Source organism: Suncus etruscus, chromosome 13 (genome assembly GCF_024139225.1).
Source record: "Suncus etruscus isolate mSunEtr1 chromosome 13, mSunEtr1.pri.cur, whole genome shotgun sequence".
Lineage (NCBI taxonomy): Eukaryota > Metazoa > Chordata > Mammalia > Eulipotyphla > Soricidae > Suncus > Suncus etruscus.
Window position 1 is genome coordinate 42,543,023 of NC_064860.1, and position 15,648 is coordinate 42,558,670.

At 47.8% G+C, this 15,648-nt stretch overlaps 1 protein-coding gene across 1 annotated transcript in view; it reads right to left on the reverse strand.

Annotated features, from left to right (window-relative positions):
• Positions 1–1,072: 1,072 nt before the first annotated feature.
• The window catches only part of ITSN1 (intersectin 1), a 229,022-nt gene continuing 214,446 nt past the window's right edge, over positions 1,073–15,648 (reverse strand). Inside the window, 6 exon segments of the mRNA XM_049785739.1 lie at positions 1,073–1,562; positions 5,281–5,454; positions 6,838–6,921; positions 7,114–7,196; positions 11,627–11,748; positions 12,909–13,121. Coding sequence (XP_049641696.1) covers positions 1,414–1,562; positions 5,281–5,454; positions 6,838–6,921; positions 7,114–7,196; positions 11,627–11,748; positions 12,909–13,121 — 825 coding nt within the window. The 3' untranslated portion in view covers positions 1,073–1,413.

A 15,648-nucleotide genomic window follows, 5' to 3' on the forward strand; every position in this document is an offset into this window, starting at 1 on the left:
GCAGCAACAAGTCAGCCTACACTCCCCATTGGTGAAAGGCAAGGTGACCCACAAAATGATGTCCCTGCCTATCTCAAAGGAACAAAGTTAGAGCTGGGCTCATGGGCAGACAAGCACAGTCAGTCTCTGAATACCTAGGGTTCCAGGACTGAGAAATTGTCTGTGGACAGGTGTAGGGGTGCAGAGGAGAGAACCAGATCCCCAATAGAGCAATGCACTTCCACCCAGTGACCATCCTTCAGACCTCCTCCCTGCCTCCACATTATCACTTTTCCTTCTCACATCTTGGGGAATTCCTTTGGTGGGGCCACCTAGGGATGATGCTGGGGTTTCCTGGCACAGTCTGGAGCCAGACATTCAAACAAGAGACAGAGCTAGTCTTCCCATCAAAAACCTACTCATCTGGGAGCCAGAGAGGTAATATGGAGGTAGGGTATTTGCCTTGCATGCGGAAGGATTGTGGTTCGAATCCCGGCACCCCATATGGTTCCCCGAGCCTGCTAGGAGCTATTTCTGAGCTTAGAGCCAGAGCCAGGAGTAACCCCTGAGCACTGCTGGGTGTGACCCAAAAAACAAACAACAACAAAAAAAAATACCCTACTTATCTTATTCATCCAAAACGCACCCATGCCCTGGGTCTCTGGGCCAAGATGGCGGGACCAGGAGCTGATGGGTCATCAAGTTGGAAGGCAGATCAATCTGGAGGGCAAATTCTACCATGGAACCAGCATAGTGTAACTGAGCAGAGAACAAGCATCCTTAGTCACCTGGGAATCAGTAATAGGTCTCAATGATATTGCCTCAAAAGGACCCAGTGGGCCCTGGAGTGATCCCAGCTACACACATGCTCGGATCTCCTAGGAACATTGCCTCAGAGTGCAGCTAAGAGAGTCCTGACCAATTCAGCACACTGCAGGCTACAAACCAACTCCCAGGAAGAGAAGGAGGTTGGGGATCAAAGACAAGACCAGGATTAGGGTCTTCTAGACACCCCCTCCAGAGGATGAGGCAGCATCGGTCAGGGGCCAATTCAGGGGACCAGTAGAGGTAAGAAATTGGGATTTCTCCAAAATAAAATACAGACATGACATTTATAAATCTATTTTACAGTCCCGAGAGTCAGACCTCAACCAACCCATGAACCTCTCTCCCAATGGGCCCCCAAAGCCACAGGAGGAGGAGCAGCAAAGGAAAAGTTGGTTGGGGGACCCCTGGAAGCATATCTGACTCTGAAAATGGAGAATTGGATGTGTCTAAGGGAGAGGAAGATTGTCGAGAACTTGACCTAGAAGCTTTGAGAGGGGCCCTTCCTGCTGCCCTGTGGAACACAGAACGGGGGTCGGAGGAGAGTGACCCCATTTGCAGACATGCCTAAGGCCTGGAAGCTGACAGAGCATAGTCTGGGCTCCCTCCCTAGGGCTCCTCAAACAGCTGCAGATCCAAGCGGACCACGATCTCGCCCGTGGGGACCTCATGTAGCAGGAGACACTTGGTGACTGGCCCCTTGGAGCCCTGGTCCCGTTTGATGTCAGCCACGCGAATCTCCGTCCGACCCAAAAAATCTGAAAGCAGAACACACAGACCCTGCTCAGGCATGAACTGGCAGTGGGGCTCTTCCCCGGGGTTGGCTCTGTTTGTTTGCCTTTCTTTGTAACCAGTCCATCTGCAAGTACCTCAACACTCCTACGACCAGACACATCATGATCATCATGCTTTGGCTTGGTTTTAAGGCAATACAGGCTATACTCAGGGATCACTCTTGGTGGTGCTCTGATGTGGATCAGGGATTGAGCCCAGGTCAGACACTAGCAAGGCAGCTCTCCTGTATTAAGGCTATTGCCAAAGCATTTTATTTTTGGTGGGGGAGGGCACACCGGTAGTGCCCAGGGGTTACTTCTGGCTCTGTGCTCAGAAATCACTTCTGGCAGGCTCAGGGAATTATATGGGATACCAGGGATCAAACTTGGTTCTGCCATGTGTAAGGCAAATGCCCTACCCACTGTGCTATTGCTCTGGCCCCATCATCAATTTTAGATGAAGTGAAAAGAAAAAGAAAGGGGGTCTTAAGATGCAAGTAAAGGAAAACCCAGACAGTTAAAATGTAGACCATGGAGTCAGTGATATAGTACAGAGGATGTGGCTTGCACTGCACAAAGCTGACCCTGGTTTGATAAATGGCATTCCATTTGGTTATAGCCAGGAGTAATTCCTAAATACAGGGCCAGAAAAATACTTGAGTGCTGCTGAGTATTGAGTATTTGGTGAGTCCCCAAAACAAACAAACAGACAAAAGTAGATGATGGATTGTCTGCTACCAGGGAACCTCCAAGGGGCTATAAGCTCTCTTCGAAGTGATTCAAAAAACAACATACAGCTGGGATAGGCTACCTCACAATTTGTAACACAAGTGAGTGAAATGGAAGGAAATGACTAGAAGAAGCTTTCATTCCTTGGTTTCTTCTCCAAGGACCTCTCACAGGAGCATGCTTGGTGATACGAGACACCTATGGAGTCAAGGAGGGTGTGTTAGGGTCCACCTGGAGATGGTTGGGAATGGGGGTTCAGGTGGGTGACAGTGCAGAAATTCCTAGCATAACCCTCAGTATCAGGGTGTGAGCATAAAGATGGAGAAAAAATGTGTGTGAGAAGATGCTAAAACGAATGTGTGAAAAAGATACTGAGGTGACTTGGTGTGCATGAAGGTGCTGAGATTAATGTGTGTGAAGGTGCTGTGTGATTGTGTGAAAGTACTGTGTGATGTAATGAGAAGGTACTGAGGTGACTACATATGTGAAGGTACTGTGGTGAATGTATTGCATGCATCTTGCATGCTAAGATGATTGTGTGTGTGAAGGTGCTGTGATGAATACAAGTGAAGGGGCTAAGGCAGGGGTCTCAAACTTGCGGCCTGCGGGCCGTTTGCGGTCCTCCGTACAACATTTTGTGGCCCACAGCCGGCCTTCAAATATCGCAGTATTTGAGATTATTCGCTTACCAAATAATCACAATAAAAATCGCATTAGTAAGAAAAAAATTGCATTAAACATTCGCATACCCCGAGCAGTTCCGTTCGGGGTATGCAAATGTTTAATGTGATTTTTTTCTTTTCTTTTTTTTGGGGGGTCACACCTGGCAGTGCTCAGAGGTTACTCCTGGCTGTCTGCTCAGAAATAGCTCCTGGCAGGCACGGGGACCATATGGGACACCGGAATTTGAACCAACCACCTTTGGTACTGGATCGGCTGCTTGCAAGGCAAACGCCGCTGTACTATCTCTCCGGGCCCGCGATTTTTTTCTTACTAATGCGATTTTTTATTGCGAATATTCGGTAAGCAAAATCCCTTATGCGGCCCTGCCTCACCCGGACTTTGCCCCCAGGTAAATTGAGTTTGTGACCCCTGGGCTAAGATGATTATATGATGTGTGAAGGTGCTGTGGTGATTATGTGAGTGGAAGTATTGAGGTAAATATGTGTGAGAAGGTGCTAAATGATGTTGAAATGCACAGGCAGAAGGTATCTCCAGAGCTCACATCCATTATTTGCTTATTCCAATTTTTATAGGGAAGTTCTACCAACCTGAGGCTCCCAATGAGGAAACAGCCTTCTCACAAAGTTCTCACAAACCTGTGAAACTTTTCATAGTGGACAGACACAGGTCTCACTTGCTCCCTTAGGCTTATTAGAAATAATCTCTGATGTAAGAGTGACACAGGGTGTGCAACTTACACCCCCCCAATGGAATTGTCTGCATGTCATAATACTTCATTATTTTAAAAAATTCCATCTCCTTCGTACCAACCACTAGGAGTGATCTCTGAGCACAGGGATATGAATAAGCCGGAGTACTGCCAGGTATGTCCCAACCAACCAACCAACCAACCAAATTTTACCACTTCAGACCTCCACCTGAAAGGTGCTTTTTTGTTTTGTTTTGTTTTTTTGGTCCATAACCAAGAGTACCTAATCCATAATAGGGTAATTCAAGTGAAAACCTCCAAAGACAGAAGTTGGGTGGAGTGCCTGAGGTTTTTCCCAGAATGTGTTGCCATTATACCTTGGCTTCCACTTACCCTTCGATATGCTCCATTGAGTATAACCAAGACTGTAGTGCCAGCTGTGGCTGGGGCTGTCCCTGGCTCAGAGCTCAGGGTAGCTCCTGGCAATCTTGGGAGCACATAGGTTCTAGGGAATCAAACCCAGACTTCTCATGCAAAGCATGTGCTCCAGCCCTTTGTGCTCTTGCTTTCTCTCTTTCTCTCTCTGTAGGCAGAGAGCTTTAGACAAACTCTCTGGGGGTTTATTGAGTTGAGGAAGAGAGTCACTGCCCCCTTTTTTTCCAGGCTCAAGGCAGAAACAAAAATCTGCCTGAATCTGATGAAGCCTTCCAATTCCACCCCCTTGAGCAGGGGTCCTCAAACTTTTTAAACAGGGGGCCAGTTCACTGTCCTTCAGACTGTTGGAGGGCCAGATTATAGTAAAAACAAAAATTATGAACAAATTTCTATGCACACTGCATATATCTTATTTAGAAGTGAAGAAACAAAGTGGGAATAAATACAATATGTGGCCCTCGGGTCGTAGTTTGAGGACCATTGCTTGAGGAACCAAAAATGGGAGCCCAGAGTTCTCCCTCGCTCAGCTCCGCTCTTCTCACTTGACTAAGGCCCATCATCTTTCAACTGTGGGCCTTTAAGCACTGAAGGCCCAAGTTGCGACTCTAGAGTTCCTCATTTTTCTTGCAATGAATGACAGGTAAATGAGCCACTTTGCAGCCTGCTGGTGCTGGACAAGTTGAGATTCAGCTTGGTGTCCAGGGGCATTGGAACTAGAGATGTGTCTCCCTTCTCAGAGATCCCTGCCAAGGGGAGAGACCCCCTCAGGGGTCAGCCTCCACATTCTGGAGGGGGCGCCCATAGAAATGTGGGGCTCCGAGTTCCTTGGAAGCAACCTTTTGCCAGAGGAGCCAAGGGTCAGAGAAGGGAAAGAATGGGTGTGCATTATGTGCATATATGTTTGTGTACATGCATATATGTATGCACGTCACCTTGCATGTCTATGTGTGCACCATGCATGTATGTGTATGCATGTATACATGCAGATGTGCATCTATCACCATGTGTGTGCCTTGTGTGCTCACGTGTATGCATGTATGTGTACCATGTACTTGCATGTGTGTGAAATGTGCGTCTGTGTCATTTGTTCATGTGTTTTGTGTGTTACGTGTGTGTGGTGTGTCTATATACATGTGTGCACATATGCACGCATGTATCAGGCCTCACCGTCAGGCGAGAATTGGTCCCTCTCGAACACGGTGATGCACAGGACCTCCTGCTCCAGGTCTCTGATGAAGAACTGGCAGTTAGAGTTCCACTTGGGGTTCAGGGTGTCCTGGATGGTCTTGGTGATGTGGCACTGAGACCCCATGGTCACCTCGCAGTACGGATTGCTCTTTCCTAGGGTAAACAGATGGACCATGCTCAGTCAGTTGGGTCAAGTCCAGGGAACCTCCCACCCCCTAGGGTCCCCTCTCCACATCCCATCATCCCACATCCTCAACTGAGAGAGGTCCCTATTGGCCCCCTTGGTTCCAGCTCTCACCTTACACTGCCTAGTAGCTCACACATCTCTTAAAAAAGCACATTAAGGGGGGGGGGCAGAACAAGAGCACAGCAGGGAGGATGTTTGTCTTGCACATGGCCAACCTGGGTTTGATCCTTGGTGTCCCAATAGACTAGAGTCTCCTGAGCCTGCCAGGATGATTCCTGAGTGTAGTCAGGAGTAATCCCTGAACACCACAGGGTGTTGCCCCCCCCCAAAAAAAAGAAAAAAAAGAAAACAAACAAATTAAAAAAAAACTATTGAAAAGACTTAGGGGTCGGGTGGGGAAGAATTTGACTTGGGATTTTTAACAAGCATGTGAAAAACAAACTCCACTCCTGGAAGGAAAGATGGGATAAGGACCTAGAGTTAAAGTGGGGTTGTGTTGGAGCCAGAGAAATAGTAGAGAGAATAGGGCTTTGCCTGGCATGATCCAACCCAGACTTGGTCCCCTGTACCCCTTATGGTTTCCTGAATGGCATTAGGAGGAACCCCTGAGTGCAGAGCCAAAAGCAAGCCCTGGACAACAGTGGGTGTGGTCCCCAAGCAAAAAATAAAACAACAGCGGTCAGAGCATTAGCTTGCACACAGTGGACTGGGTTCAATCCCTAGCAACCCAGATGGTCCCTCGAGCCTACCAGGAGTGATCCCTGAGAACAGTCAGGAGTAACCCCTGAGCACTATCAGGCACCTCCCTACCTTAAAAAAAGATTTAAAAAAAATAATGTTAACATAAGATAAAATAAAGTGTGTAGAGGGGAGAGTCTGTGCTCCGGAACCCCAGGTTTGATCCTCAGCATCACCAGAAGTGGCTTTGGGTACCACAGGTCATGGTCCTAAAACAAAATAAAAATGTAGTGGGACAGAGTGATAGGACAGCATTAGGGTGTTTGCCCTGCATGATGGTTCGATCCCTGACATCCCATATGGTTCCCTGAGCCTGCCAGGAGTGATTTCTAAGAGCAGAGCCAGGAGTATCCCTGAGTGCCACCAGGTGTGGCCCAAAAACAAACAAACACACAAACAAAAAGTAGAGGGGCTGAGACCGCAGCATTAATGCACATGACCAGCCCATATCTTATTCCCAAGCATCCTGTATAGTCCCTTGAGCACCACCAGTAGTGATCTCTGAATGCAAAGCCAGGATTCAGCCCCGAGAACTGCTGGGTGTGACCCCAAAATAACAACTAGAGGGTGTGCAGGAAAGAAGGCTGGCACTGAGCATGCAGAGTCCTTACCGTGCGAGCGGCAGGGTTTGAGCTCAATGCCTTCTACCACATTCACCATCAACCGTCCAATGCCTGTGGCCCTTTGGGAACGAACTAGGAAGGCAGAAGAAGCAACACAAAGTTCTGCATGTTGTCAGCCATCACCTCCAGCTCCCTGCTCGCCTCCTGATTGCTCACGGAGGCACCTGCACCCCCTCCACCTCCCCCTGCACCCCACCCCACCCCTGTCCTCTCAGGATTCACCACTCTTCTTTGCAGAGAGCAGATTTTGGTAGGCAGCATTACCCAGGTATGCCTTCTCCCGCTTCTTTTTCTCTGTCTCTATGTAGAGTTCCGAGGCAGCTTTGATTTTCTGCACCCAGGCGGTCCTGGGAAGGGAAAGACATAAAAGGGTTAAATAACTCAGGCACAAAGGCTACCAGGTCTGCACAGAGGTGCCTTCAGGGATGCTGGGGGGTTGGCTAGACTTGAATCACACAAAGCCTGGGAAAGTCTGCCCGTGAACCCCTCAATACTGGCTGCTACTTTTAAGTAGCAAGGTGTGGGGTTCAGAAAGAAAGTGTGTAGGGCACTTGCCTGGAAAGCTACATTCTGGTTCCTACTTTGGCACCCCCTAGGTTCCCTGAGCACTTCTAGGAGTCACAACTAGTCAGGAATTAGTCCTAAGCAGCATTGAGAATGGCCCTAAAAGTCTCTCAATAGAAAGTGTGATATTTTTGTTTGTTTGTTTATCTCTGTTTTTCTGGTTTTTGGGCCATACCTAGAAGTGCTCAGGATTTACCTTAAGGAGTTACTCCTGGCAGGCTCACGGGACCATATGGGATGCCAGGGACCACACCTGGATCGGCTATGTGCAAGTGAAATGCCTCCCCACTATACTATCAGTCTGGCCCCTTATGATGACCTTATACAGATGTCCTCAAGCTGTTTCTGGGTTTCCAGAAGTGTGCATAAGGAGATTTGGGCATCCTAGGCCTCCCTCCCTTATGCAGAAGCCACAGAAACAAGATCCCTCTGCCCCAGCCGGCTGGGATGGTCCCTTTCCAAAATTATGTCAGGAAAGGATGCATAGGAGATATCTGGAGAGTCTCCAGCCTTCATTTCTCAGAGAACCACCTACTGTAAATCTGGCCCCTGCCTCTGCTTGGCCCCAGGGATAGGTGCAGACTTTATCTGCAGGCAGTACCTTCAGGTGCCCAGAAAAGCAGAAGTGCCACTGGCTCTGAGCCAAGGATGTCTGTGCAATGTGCCTGCTCAGGCAGAATCAGGGTCTGTCTGTCTTCAGACTACATTCTCATGGATTTCTGCAACCTGGGAGTCCCAGAAAGACAGAAATTCTCTTCTCTCAAAAGTGAGTCATTTCTACACATTCTCCAGCAAAGTGAGGTTGTTGTTTTGGAGCTTTTATTTGTTGATTTTTTTTTTGGTTTTGTTTTGCAGCCACATCCAGTGGCGCCCAGGGGTTACTTCTGGCTCTACGCTAAGAAATTGCTCCTGGCAGGCTCAGGGAACTATATGGAATACAGGTACTGAACCCAGGTCGACCACATGCAAGGCAAATGCCCTCCCGCTCCAGTCCCTACAGTGAGTTTCTATGCATTTTATGTATTCATTTGTTTCTGGCTTGTTTATTTTTGTTTGTTTGTTTGTTTTTGGCCATACCCGGTGACACTCAGGGGTTACTCCTGGCTATGTGTTCAGAAATCGCTCCTGGCTCGGGAGACCATATGGGATGCCGGGGAGAGAACCCAGGTACATTCTGGGCCAGCAGCGTGCAAGGTAAATGCCCTACCACTGTGCTATCACTCTGGCCCCTCGCCTGTTTCTGTTTTGTGGGTCACACCTGACAGTGTTCAGGGATTACTCCTGGCTCTGTACTAGGTAGGCATTGCTCCTGTAAGAGCTCAGGAACCGTATGTGGTACTGGGATTGAGTCTGAGTCAGCCACATGCAAGACAGGTGCCTCGGGGCCGGGCAGTGGCGCTGGAGGTAAGGTGCCTGCCTTGCCTGCGCTAGCCTAGGACGGACCTCGGTTCGATCCCCCGGCGTCCCATATGGTCCCCCAAGAAGCCAGGAGCAACTTCTGAGCGCATAGCCAGGAGTAACCCCTGAGCGTCACAGGGTGTGGCCCAAAAACCAAAAAAAAAAAAAAAAAGACAGGTGCCTCGTCTCCTACTGTTTCTCCCTCTTTCTGCCTTGCTGTGTCTCCATCCCACTTGGTCCTTTCTTCAGCTTTAATCCCTTAGCAAGCCCTGCAGCTTGACCACAGACCCAGACAGATGAGCCAGATATAGCTATATGTCCCAGGTTCCTTGTTTCCTTCCTTCTTCCTTCCCCCCTCTCCTTTTCTCCTTCCCCCCTTCATCTTTTTTTTTTTTTTTTTTTTTTTTTTGGTTTTTGGTTTTTGGGCCACACCCGGTGGTGCTCAGGGGTTAGTCCTGGCTGTCTGCTCAAAATAGCTCCTGGCAAAAAAAAAAAAAAAAAAAAAAAGAAAAGAAAAGAAAAGAAATAGCTCCTGACAGGCACGGGGGACCATATGGGACACCGGGATTCGAACCAACCACCTTTGGTCCTGGATTGGCTGCTTGCAAGGCAAACGCCACTGTGCTATCTCTCCAGGCCCTCCCCCTCCATCTTTTTTCCCTTCCTACCACCCACCTTCCCTCCCTTCCTTCTTTTCAGTTCTTTTCTTTTTTGTCTTTCTCCCTCTTTCTCTTTTCTCTACTCTTTCCTTCTTTCTGTCTCCCTCTCTTTCTTCTCCCTTCTTTCTCCCTTCTCTTTTTCACTCCACCTTTCTCTCTCCCTCTCTCTCTTTCTCCCCCTTCCTCTCTCTTTTTGTTTTGTTTTTGGTCACAATAAAAATTAAAAAAAAAAAAAGAAAATGTCACAGCACACAGTCCTGTTGGGACTAGATGACAGATTAAGAAGAGCTAACAGATTTGTGTAGATGAGGCATATTCTCTGGCTTGAGGAACAGGAGTGCTTGACATAAAGTGTTTTCAATGTCCTTCTAAAAAGATTGGCTATTCCTGCAACATTTGGCCACCAAAGGAAGCTATGTAAGGAAGAAATTGATGCATTTCTTAGTATGTTTGAGCAATAAAGACTTTATATGCCACCATTTGGTAATACCCTCTTTCAAATATATAGACAATTTGTGATAATGTAATATATGGGAAATCATCATTTGTTTGACTAGGTTCTATTGACAGATGTTTAAATGAGTTCAAATGCTCATATTTATAAGAAAATTATAAGTAACATCTTGAGTATAATTTTTTCTCTTGTCTAATTATTTCCTTTGAATACTTTTGGGAAACATACTTGCCAGTTCCTTTAGAATATTTCCAGTTTTTCTCCTGCTTCAAAATTCCTTCTCTGGTTCTATAAATTTCAATGTGCACTTTCACTAATGTTAACATTAAATTTTAATTTTGCGGGGCCGGAGAGATAGCATGGAGGTAAGGCGTTTGCCTTTCATGCAGGAGGTCATCAGTTCAAATCCCGGTGCCCCATATGGTCCCCTGTGCCTGCCAGGAGCAATTTCTGAGCCTGGAGCCAGAAATAACCCCTGAGCACTGCCGGGTGTGACCCAAAAACCACAACAACAACAACAACAAAAAATTTTAATTTTGCCTATGTAAACCTTTAAGTCACCTTTAATTTGTTTTCAAATACAATATAAATGGTTAATTTAAAGAAAAAAGAAATATGTGCTTTCTACTGCACTTTCTCAACATATACTTTGCCAGGATCTGTCATTCTAAATTAGAAATGGTTTCTCTTAGGGCCGGAGTGATAGCACTTGCACGCTGCCGACCCTGGACAGACCCAGGTTCTAGCCTCGGCATCCCATATGGTCCCCCAAGCCTGCCAGGAGCTATTTCTGAGCGCAGAGCCAAAAGTATTCCCTGAGAGCTGCTGGGTGTGGCCCCAAAACAAAAACAAAACAAAAGAAATGGTTTTTCTCAAAAAAAAAAGATTTTTTTTTAGGAGGGAGCAAAACACCCCATCTTACTCCTAATTCTGTGCTCAGAGAACTATAGGGGATACCAGGGTCAACCCCTGGTCAGCCTCCTGCAAGGCCAGTGCCCTTACACTGTACTATCTCTCTGGTACCATGTGTTTGATTTTGAAATTATAACAGCTTCATGGGTCAAGCTTGGAAGAGAAACTCTAGGAAACAAAACAATGTTTAGGTGCCTCCTCCCTCTGTCTCCTGCATCTTGAGGTGGGAGTCCTACAGCCAGGGAAAGGGGTTGGGAGGGGGCAATGTATGGCAACTGAACTTAGACACACCCCTTGGACAATCCCACTTGATTGTTGAACTTGGACAAGGTACCCCTTGGATACTCCCATTGTAATAACAGATAAACCTGGACAAGCCCCCTGGACATGACCCCATCATGACAGATATAAAAGGAAAAACAGACTGTTGCGAGGGGGCCCAGGATAGTGACTAGAGCAGTGCCTGCTGGTCCATGGAGAGCCAGAGATAAAGGGAGAGCTCTCTCTCTCTCTCTCTCTCTCTCTCTCTCTCTCTCTCTCTCTCTCTCTCTCTCCCCTTCCCTCTCTCTCCCTCTCTCTCCCCCTCCCTCCCTCTCTCTCTCCCCCTCCCTCTCTCTCCTCCTCTCTCTCTCTCTCTCTCTCTCTCTCTCTCTCTCTCTCTCTCTCTCTCTCTCTCTCTCTCTCTCTCTCCCTCCCCCCCTCTCCTTCCCTCCTGGGAGGGCAATCCCTATGGGGCCCCATCCTATGTCAAACCCAGGTCCCCCATGCTTACTCTTGGGAGGCACCTCACCTTTCATTGATGCTTTCCGCCCGCAGGGTGTAGACGCGATCAATGTGGGAGATATGGAAGATGGGTTCATCTCCTGAGGGGTCGGTAGGGAGCTTCACCAGGACCTCATTAAGGAAGATGGGCTGTAAGGTCATGCAGGGGGACTGGTTACACACTGGACTCAGTTTCTGCCTTCCTAAAAATTCTCAGCACATGCATGCAAAGGGCATGCAGCCCAGAAAATTCAACTCTGTGTGTGTGTGTGTGTGTGTGTGTGTGTGTGTGTGTGTATGTGTGTACATTTTCCAGTTAACCATATTAAACATATGTGTGAGGTAGCAGTAAACTACAGTAGAGGCCTAATCTGTACTGGTACCATCAGCTGGTCTCCCTCACCTATTACCAGCATGCCCTGCCTCCCCTGGAGAGGTGCCAGGCGCTCCTTCAGAGTAGGTGCCAGCTGGGAAGCAAACTCTCCTTGCCCATCTGTCTCCATCAAGTTCTCCCACAGGCCAAGGCCTCCAGAGAGTCCCTAACAAAGTCACCACTGACCATCTACACAGGGACAATTGCTCTTTCCTCCAATAAGGCGCTGGCAGCTGAAGGAAAAGTTGGTTGGTGAAAACACCCTCACAGAGATGAATTTAGGAAAGAAGGTAGAGCTTTTTTGCCTTACATGTGGCAGATTGGGACGGACCCAGGTTCAATCATCGGCATCCCATATTGTTCCCCGAGCCTGCCAGGAGCAATTCCTGAGCACAGAGCCAAAAGTTACTCCTGAATGCAGCCAGGTGTGGCTCAAAAGATAAAAAAAAAAATTATATATATATTTTGTTTGTTTGTTTTGGTTTGGTTTGGGGCTATACCTGGTGGCACTTGGGTTACTCCCAGCTCTGTGCTCAGAAATTACTCCTGGCAGGCTCAGCAGACGATATGGAATGCTGGGAATCAAACTTGGGTTGGCTGCATGCAAGGCATGCCCTACCAACTGAGCTATTGCTTCAGCCCCTACAAATTTTTCAAATTAAATTAAATTAATGTGCTTTCTCATTATCCTAAAAAAAAAAAATTAGACTCCATTCCTTTTCTGCTACTGCTGACTCTGGTGGAGATACAGACCTTCCCCTGAGTTCTTGGGTTACCCTCCTCCCGGTTCATTGCCCACCCTGCATCCCAATTCCCTACTGGGACTTGCCACAGCCCCCAAACCTTGCATGAAGTCTGACACTTCCTGAGCACTGCCCCCTCTTCTGCCCACCAGCCCACCCCACACACCCATCTGCTCTCTCAGAGGCAAACTGACCGTCTTGTACATTTTGTATTGTAGGTTGGACTTGGGGCTGAAGACTTTGTCCATGCCAGAAGAGCCCAGGGGCTTGATGATCTGCGTGAGCAGCAGGAAGTCGTTGAAGAGGAAACCATACAGCTCTTTGTTGCTCTTGGCCTTGTAGAGCTTCCCGCTGTGCAGGAACTTGCGTGGCCCCAAGCAGTTGGTCACTGAATTGAACACAAGTTGCTGAGAAAGGGAAACAAAACCCAGAGAAAACACCATGAGGGAGGTCATGGGGGTGTGGGTAGAGGTTGAGATTGAGGGATTGTTTGTTTCTCTGGGTCTCAAAGCCTGGGCCCCAGAATCCAAATCTGGGCCCTTGTGAGTGGTGTCCTAGGCTCAAATACAAGACATTTTGAGGCTGGAGAGATAGCATGGAATTAGGGTGTTTGCCTTGCATGTAGAAGGATGGTGGTTTGAATCCCGGCATCCCATATGGTCCCCCGAGCTTGCCAGAAGTGATTTCTGAGCGTAAAGCCAGAAGTAACCCCTGAGTGCTGTGGGTGTGACCCAAAAACCAAAAAATAAAAATAAAAATACAAGACATTTTGGAAGTTCCAGACCATATCATTTTGGTTTGTTTTATTTTGTTTTGGGGCCACACTTGGTGGCACTTTACACTCAGAAAATACTCCTGGGGAGTAATAGGGGACAATATGATATACTGGGGAATAGAACCTGGTTTGACTGCAAGGCAGGGCAAACACTGGGCTATCACTCTGGCACCTACAACACATTAAAAAAAAAAAAAAAAACAGTCTCGGGCAGGAGAGATAGCATGGAAGTAAGGCATTGCCTTTCTTGCAGAAGGTCGGTGGTTCAAATCCCGGCATCCCATATGGTCCCCTGAGCCTGCCAGGAGTGATTTCTGAGCATGGAGCCAGGAGTAACCCCTGAGCACAGTTGAGTGTGACCCAAAAAACAAAAACAAAAACAAACAAAACATAAACAGTGGGGCCGGGAAGGTGGCGCTAGAGGTAAGGTGTCTGCCTTACAAGTGCTAGCCAAAACGGACCGCGGTTCGATCCCCCGGCGTCCCATATGGTCCCCCCAAGCCAGGGGTGATTTCTGAGCACATTGCCAGGAGTAACCCCTGAGCGTCAAACGGGTGTGGCCCAAAAACCAAAAACAAACAAACAAAAAAAACATAAACAGTCTCAGGTGGTCCTGGTGTTTCCAAGAGCTAAGCTGCATCTTTGGTATGATTCCTAGTGCTTCTCCCCAAGGACTGTGAGTCCAGAAGTCAGTTCTCTTTTTCTACCAGGAGATGAAGCAGGAGGAAGAAGCACTCCAGCTTTCTCCAGCTCAAAAAATAGGAACTGTCTGAATGGATAAAGGATACATCAGAAGTACGTTCCTGGTCACCTAGTCCTAGGGAAATACATCCAAACCATAATGAAACTCAGCGAGAGGGCTCAACTTGGAGACACAGTGACTTGCCTTACCTCGCAAATGTTAGTGAAGCGTTCAAATCCCAGCACCCACATGCACCAAGCAAAATCCTCCTAGTCCAGCTGATTGAGCCTGGCAGCTCTGCTATCTATGATTCCGACACTCTGCTTTCCAGCTACACTGCAACCAGCTATGTGTGTGAGCCCCAGGATTAAAGCAGGTGTGAACCCCCAGTTGTGCCCCAATAAATAATGGGCAAGAAGTGTAACCCCTGCAAACATGTGTGTGAGCACTGCAGCAATGCCCAGCAAATGCTACAGCCAGACATGAGTAAACTCCATGACTAGCAGCTCCATGAGCTCATAGACGAGCACCATGATTAAAGAAATATGAGTTTCAATCAAAAAAAAAGAAAAGAAAAGAAATATGAGTTTCAGCAAGAAAAGGAGGAAGCCTGTGATGAAATGTACCAACACCAGGCATGTGAGTAACCCTTGGTCATCCTCACCACCATGTAAGGGATAGGTCTAATTTCTGACAGATGTCTCACCCTGCCTATCATACATCTCCAATTCTTTTTTTTTTTTTTTTTTTTTGTGGTTTTTGGGTCACACCCGGCAGTGCTCAGGGGTTATTCCTGGCTCCAGGCTCAGAAATTGCTCCTGGCAGGCACGGGGGACCATATGGGACGCCGGGATTCGAACCAATGACCTCCTGCATGAAAGGCAAACACCTTACCTCCATGCTATCTCTCCGGCCCCCCATACATCTCCAATTCTATCATCTTTCCAGGCTCCATCTTCTCAGGATCTATCATCTCTCATAGCCCTATCATCTCTCTGGGCTCTATCATCTCAGGCCCTATCATCCTGTTGAGCTCTATCATCTCAGGCCCTATCATCCTGTTGGGCTCTATCATCTCAGGCTCTATCATACTACTGGGCTCTAGCATCTAGGTTCCATCATTTCAGCCCCTATTGTGCTGGGCTCTATCATCTCAGGCCCTGTAATCCTACTGGGCTCTATTATCTTGTGTGAGCAACCTCTGAACAGGCAAAGAAAGAAGAAAGTAAAAATTATCTCTCCAAAGACCTTTTCTTGTGGGCAAGAGAGAGAACTGAGGCAGGGGAAGGGCTCCCAAGCAACAACATAACCCAAGCAGGTGTCAGACCCTCATGGCCCCACCGGCCCACCTCAGAGACTGCTCCATCAAAAAACCCTCAAGGACTAGCTTCCCTCTAGAACAGGGGTCTCAAACTCAGTTTACCTGAGGGCTGCAGGAGGCAAAGTCGGGGTGATCCTTGAGTGCAAAGTCAGTAGT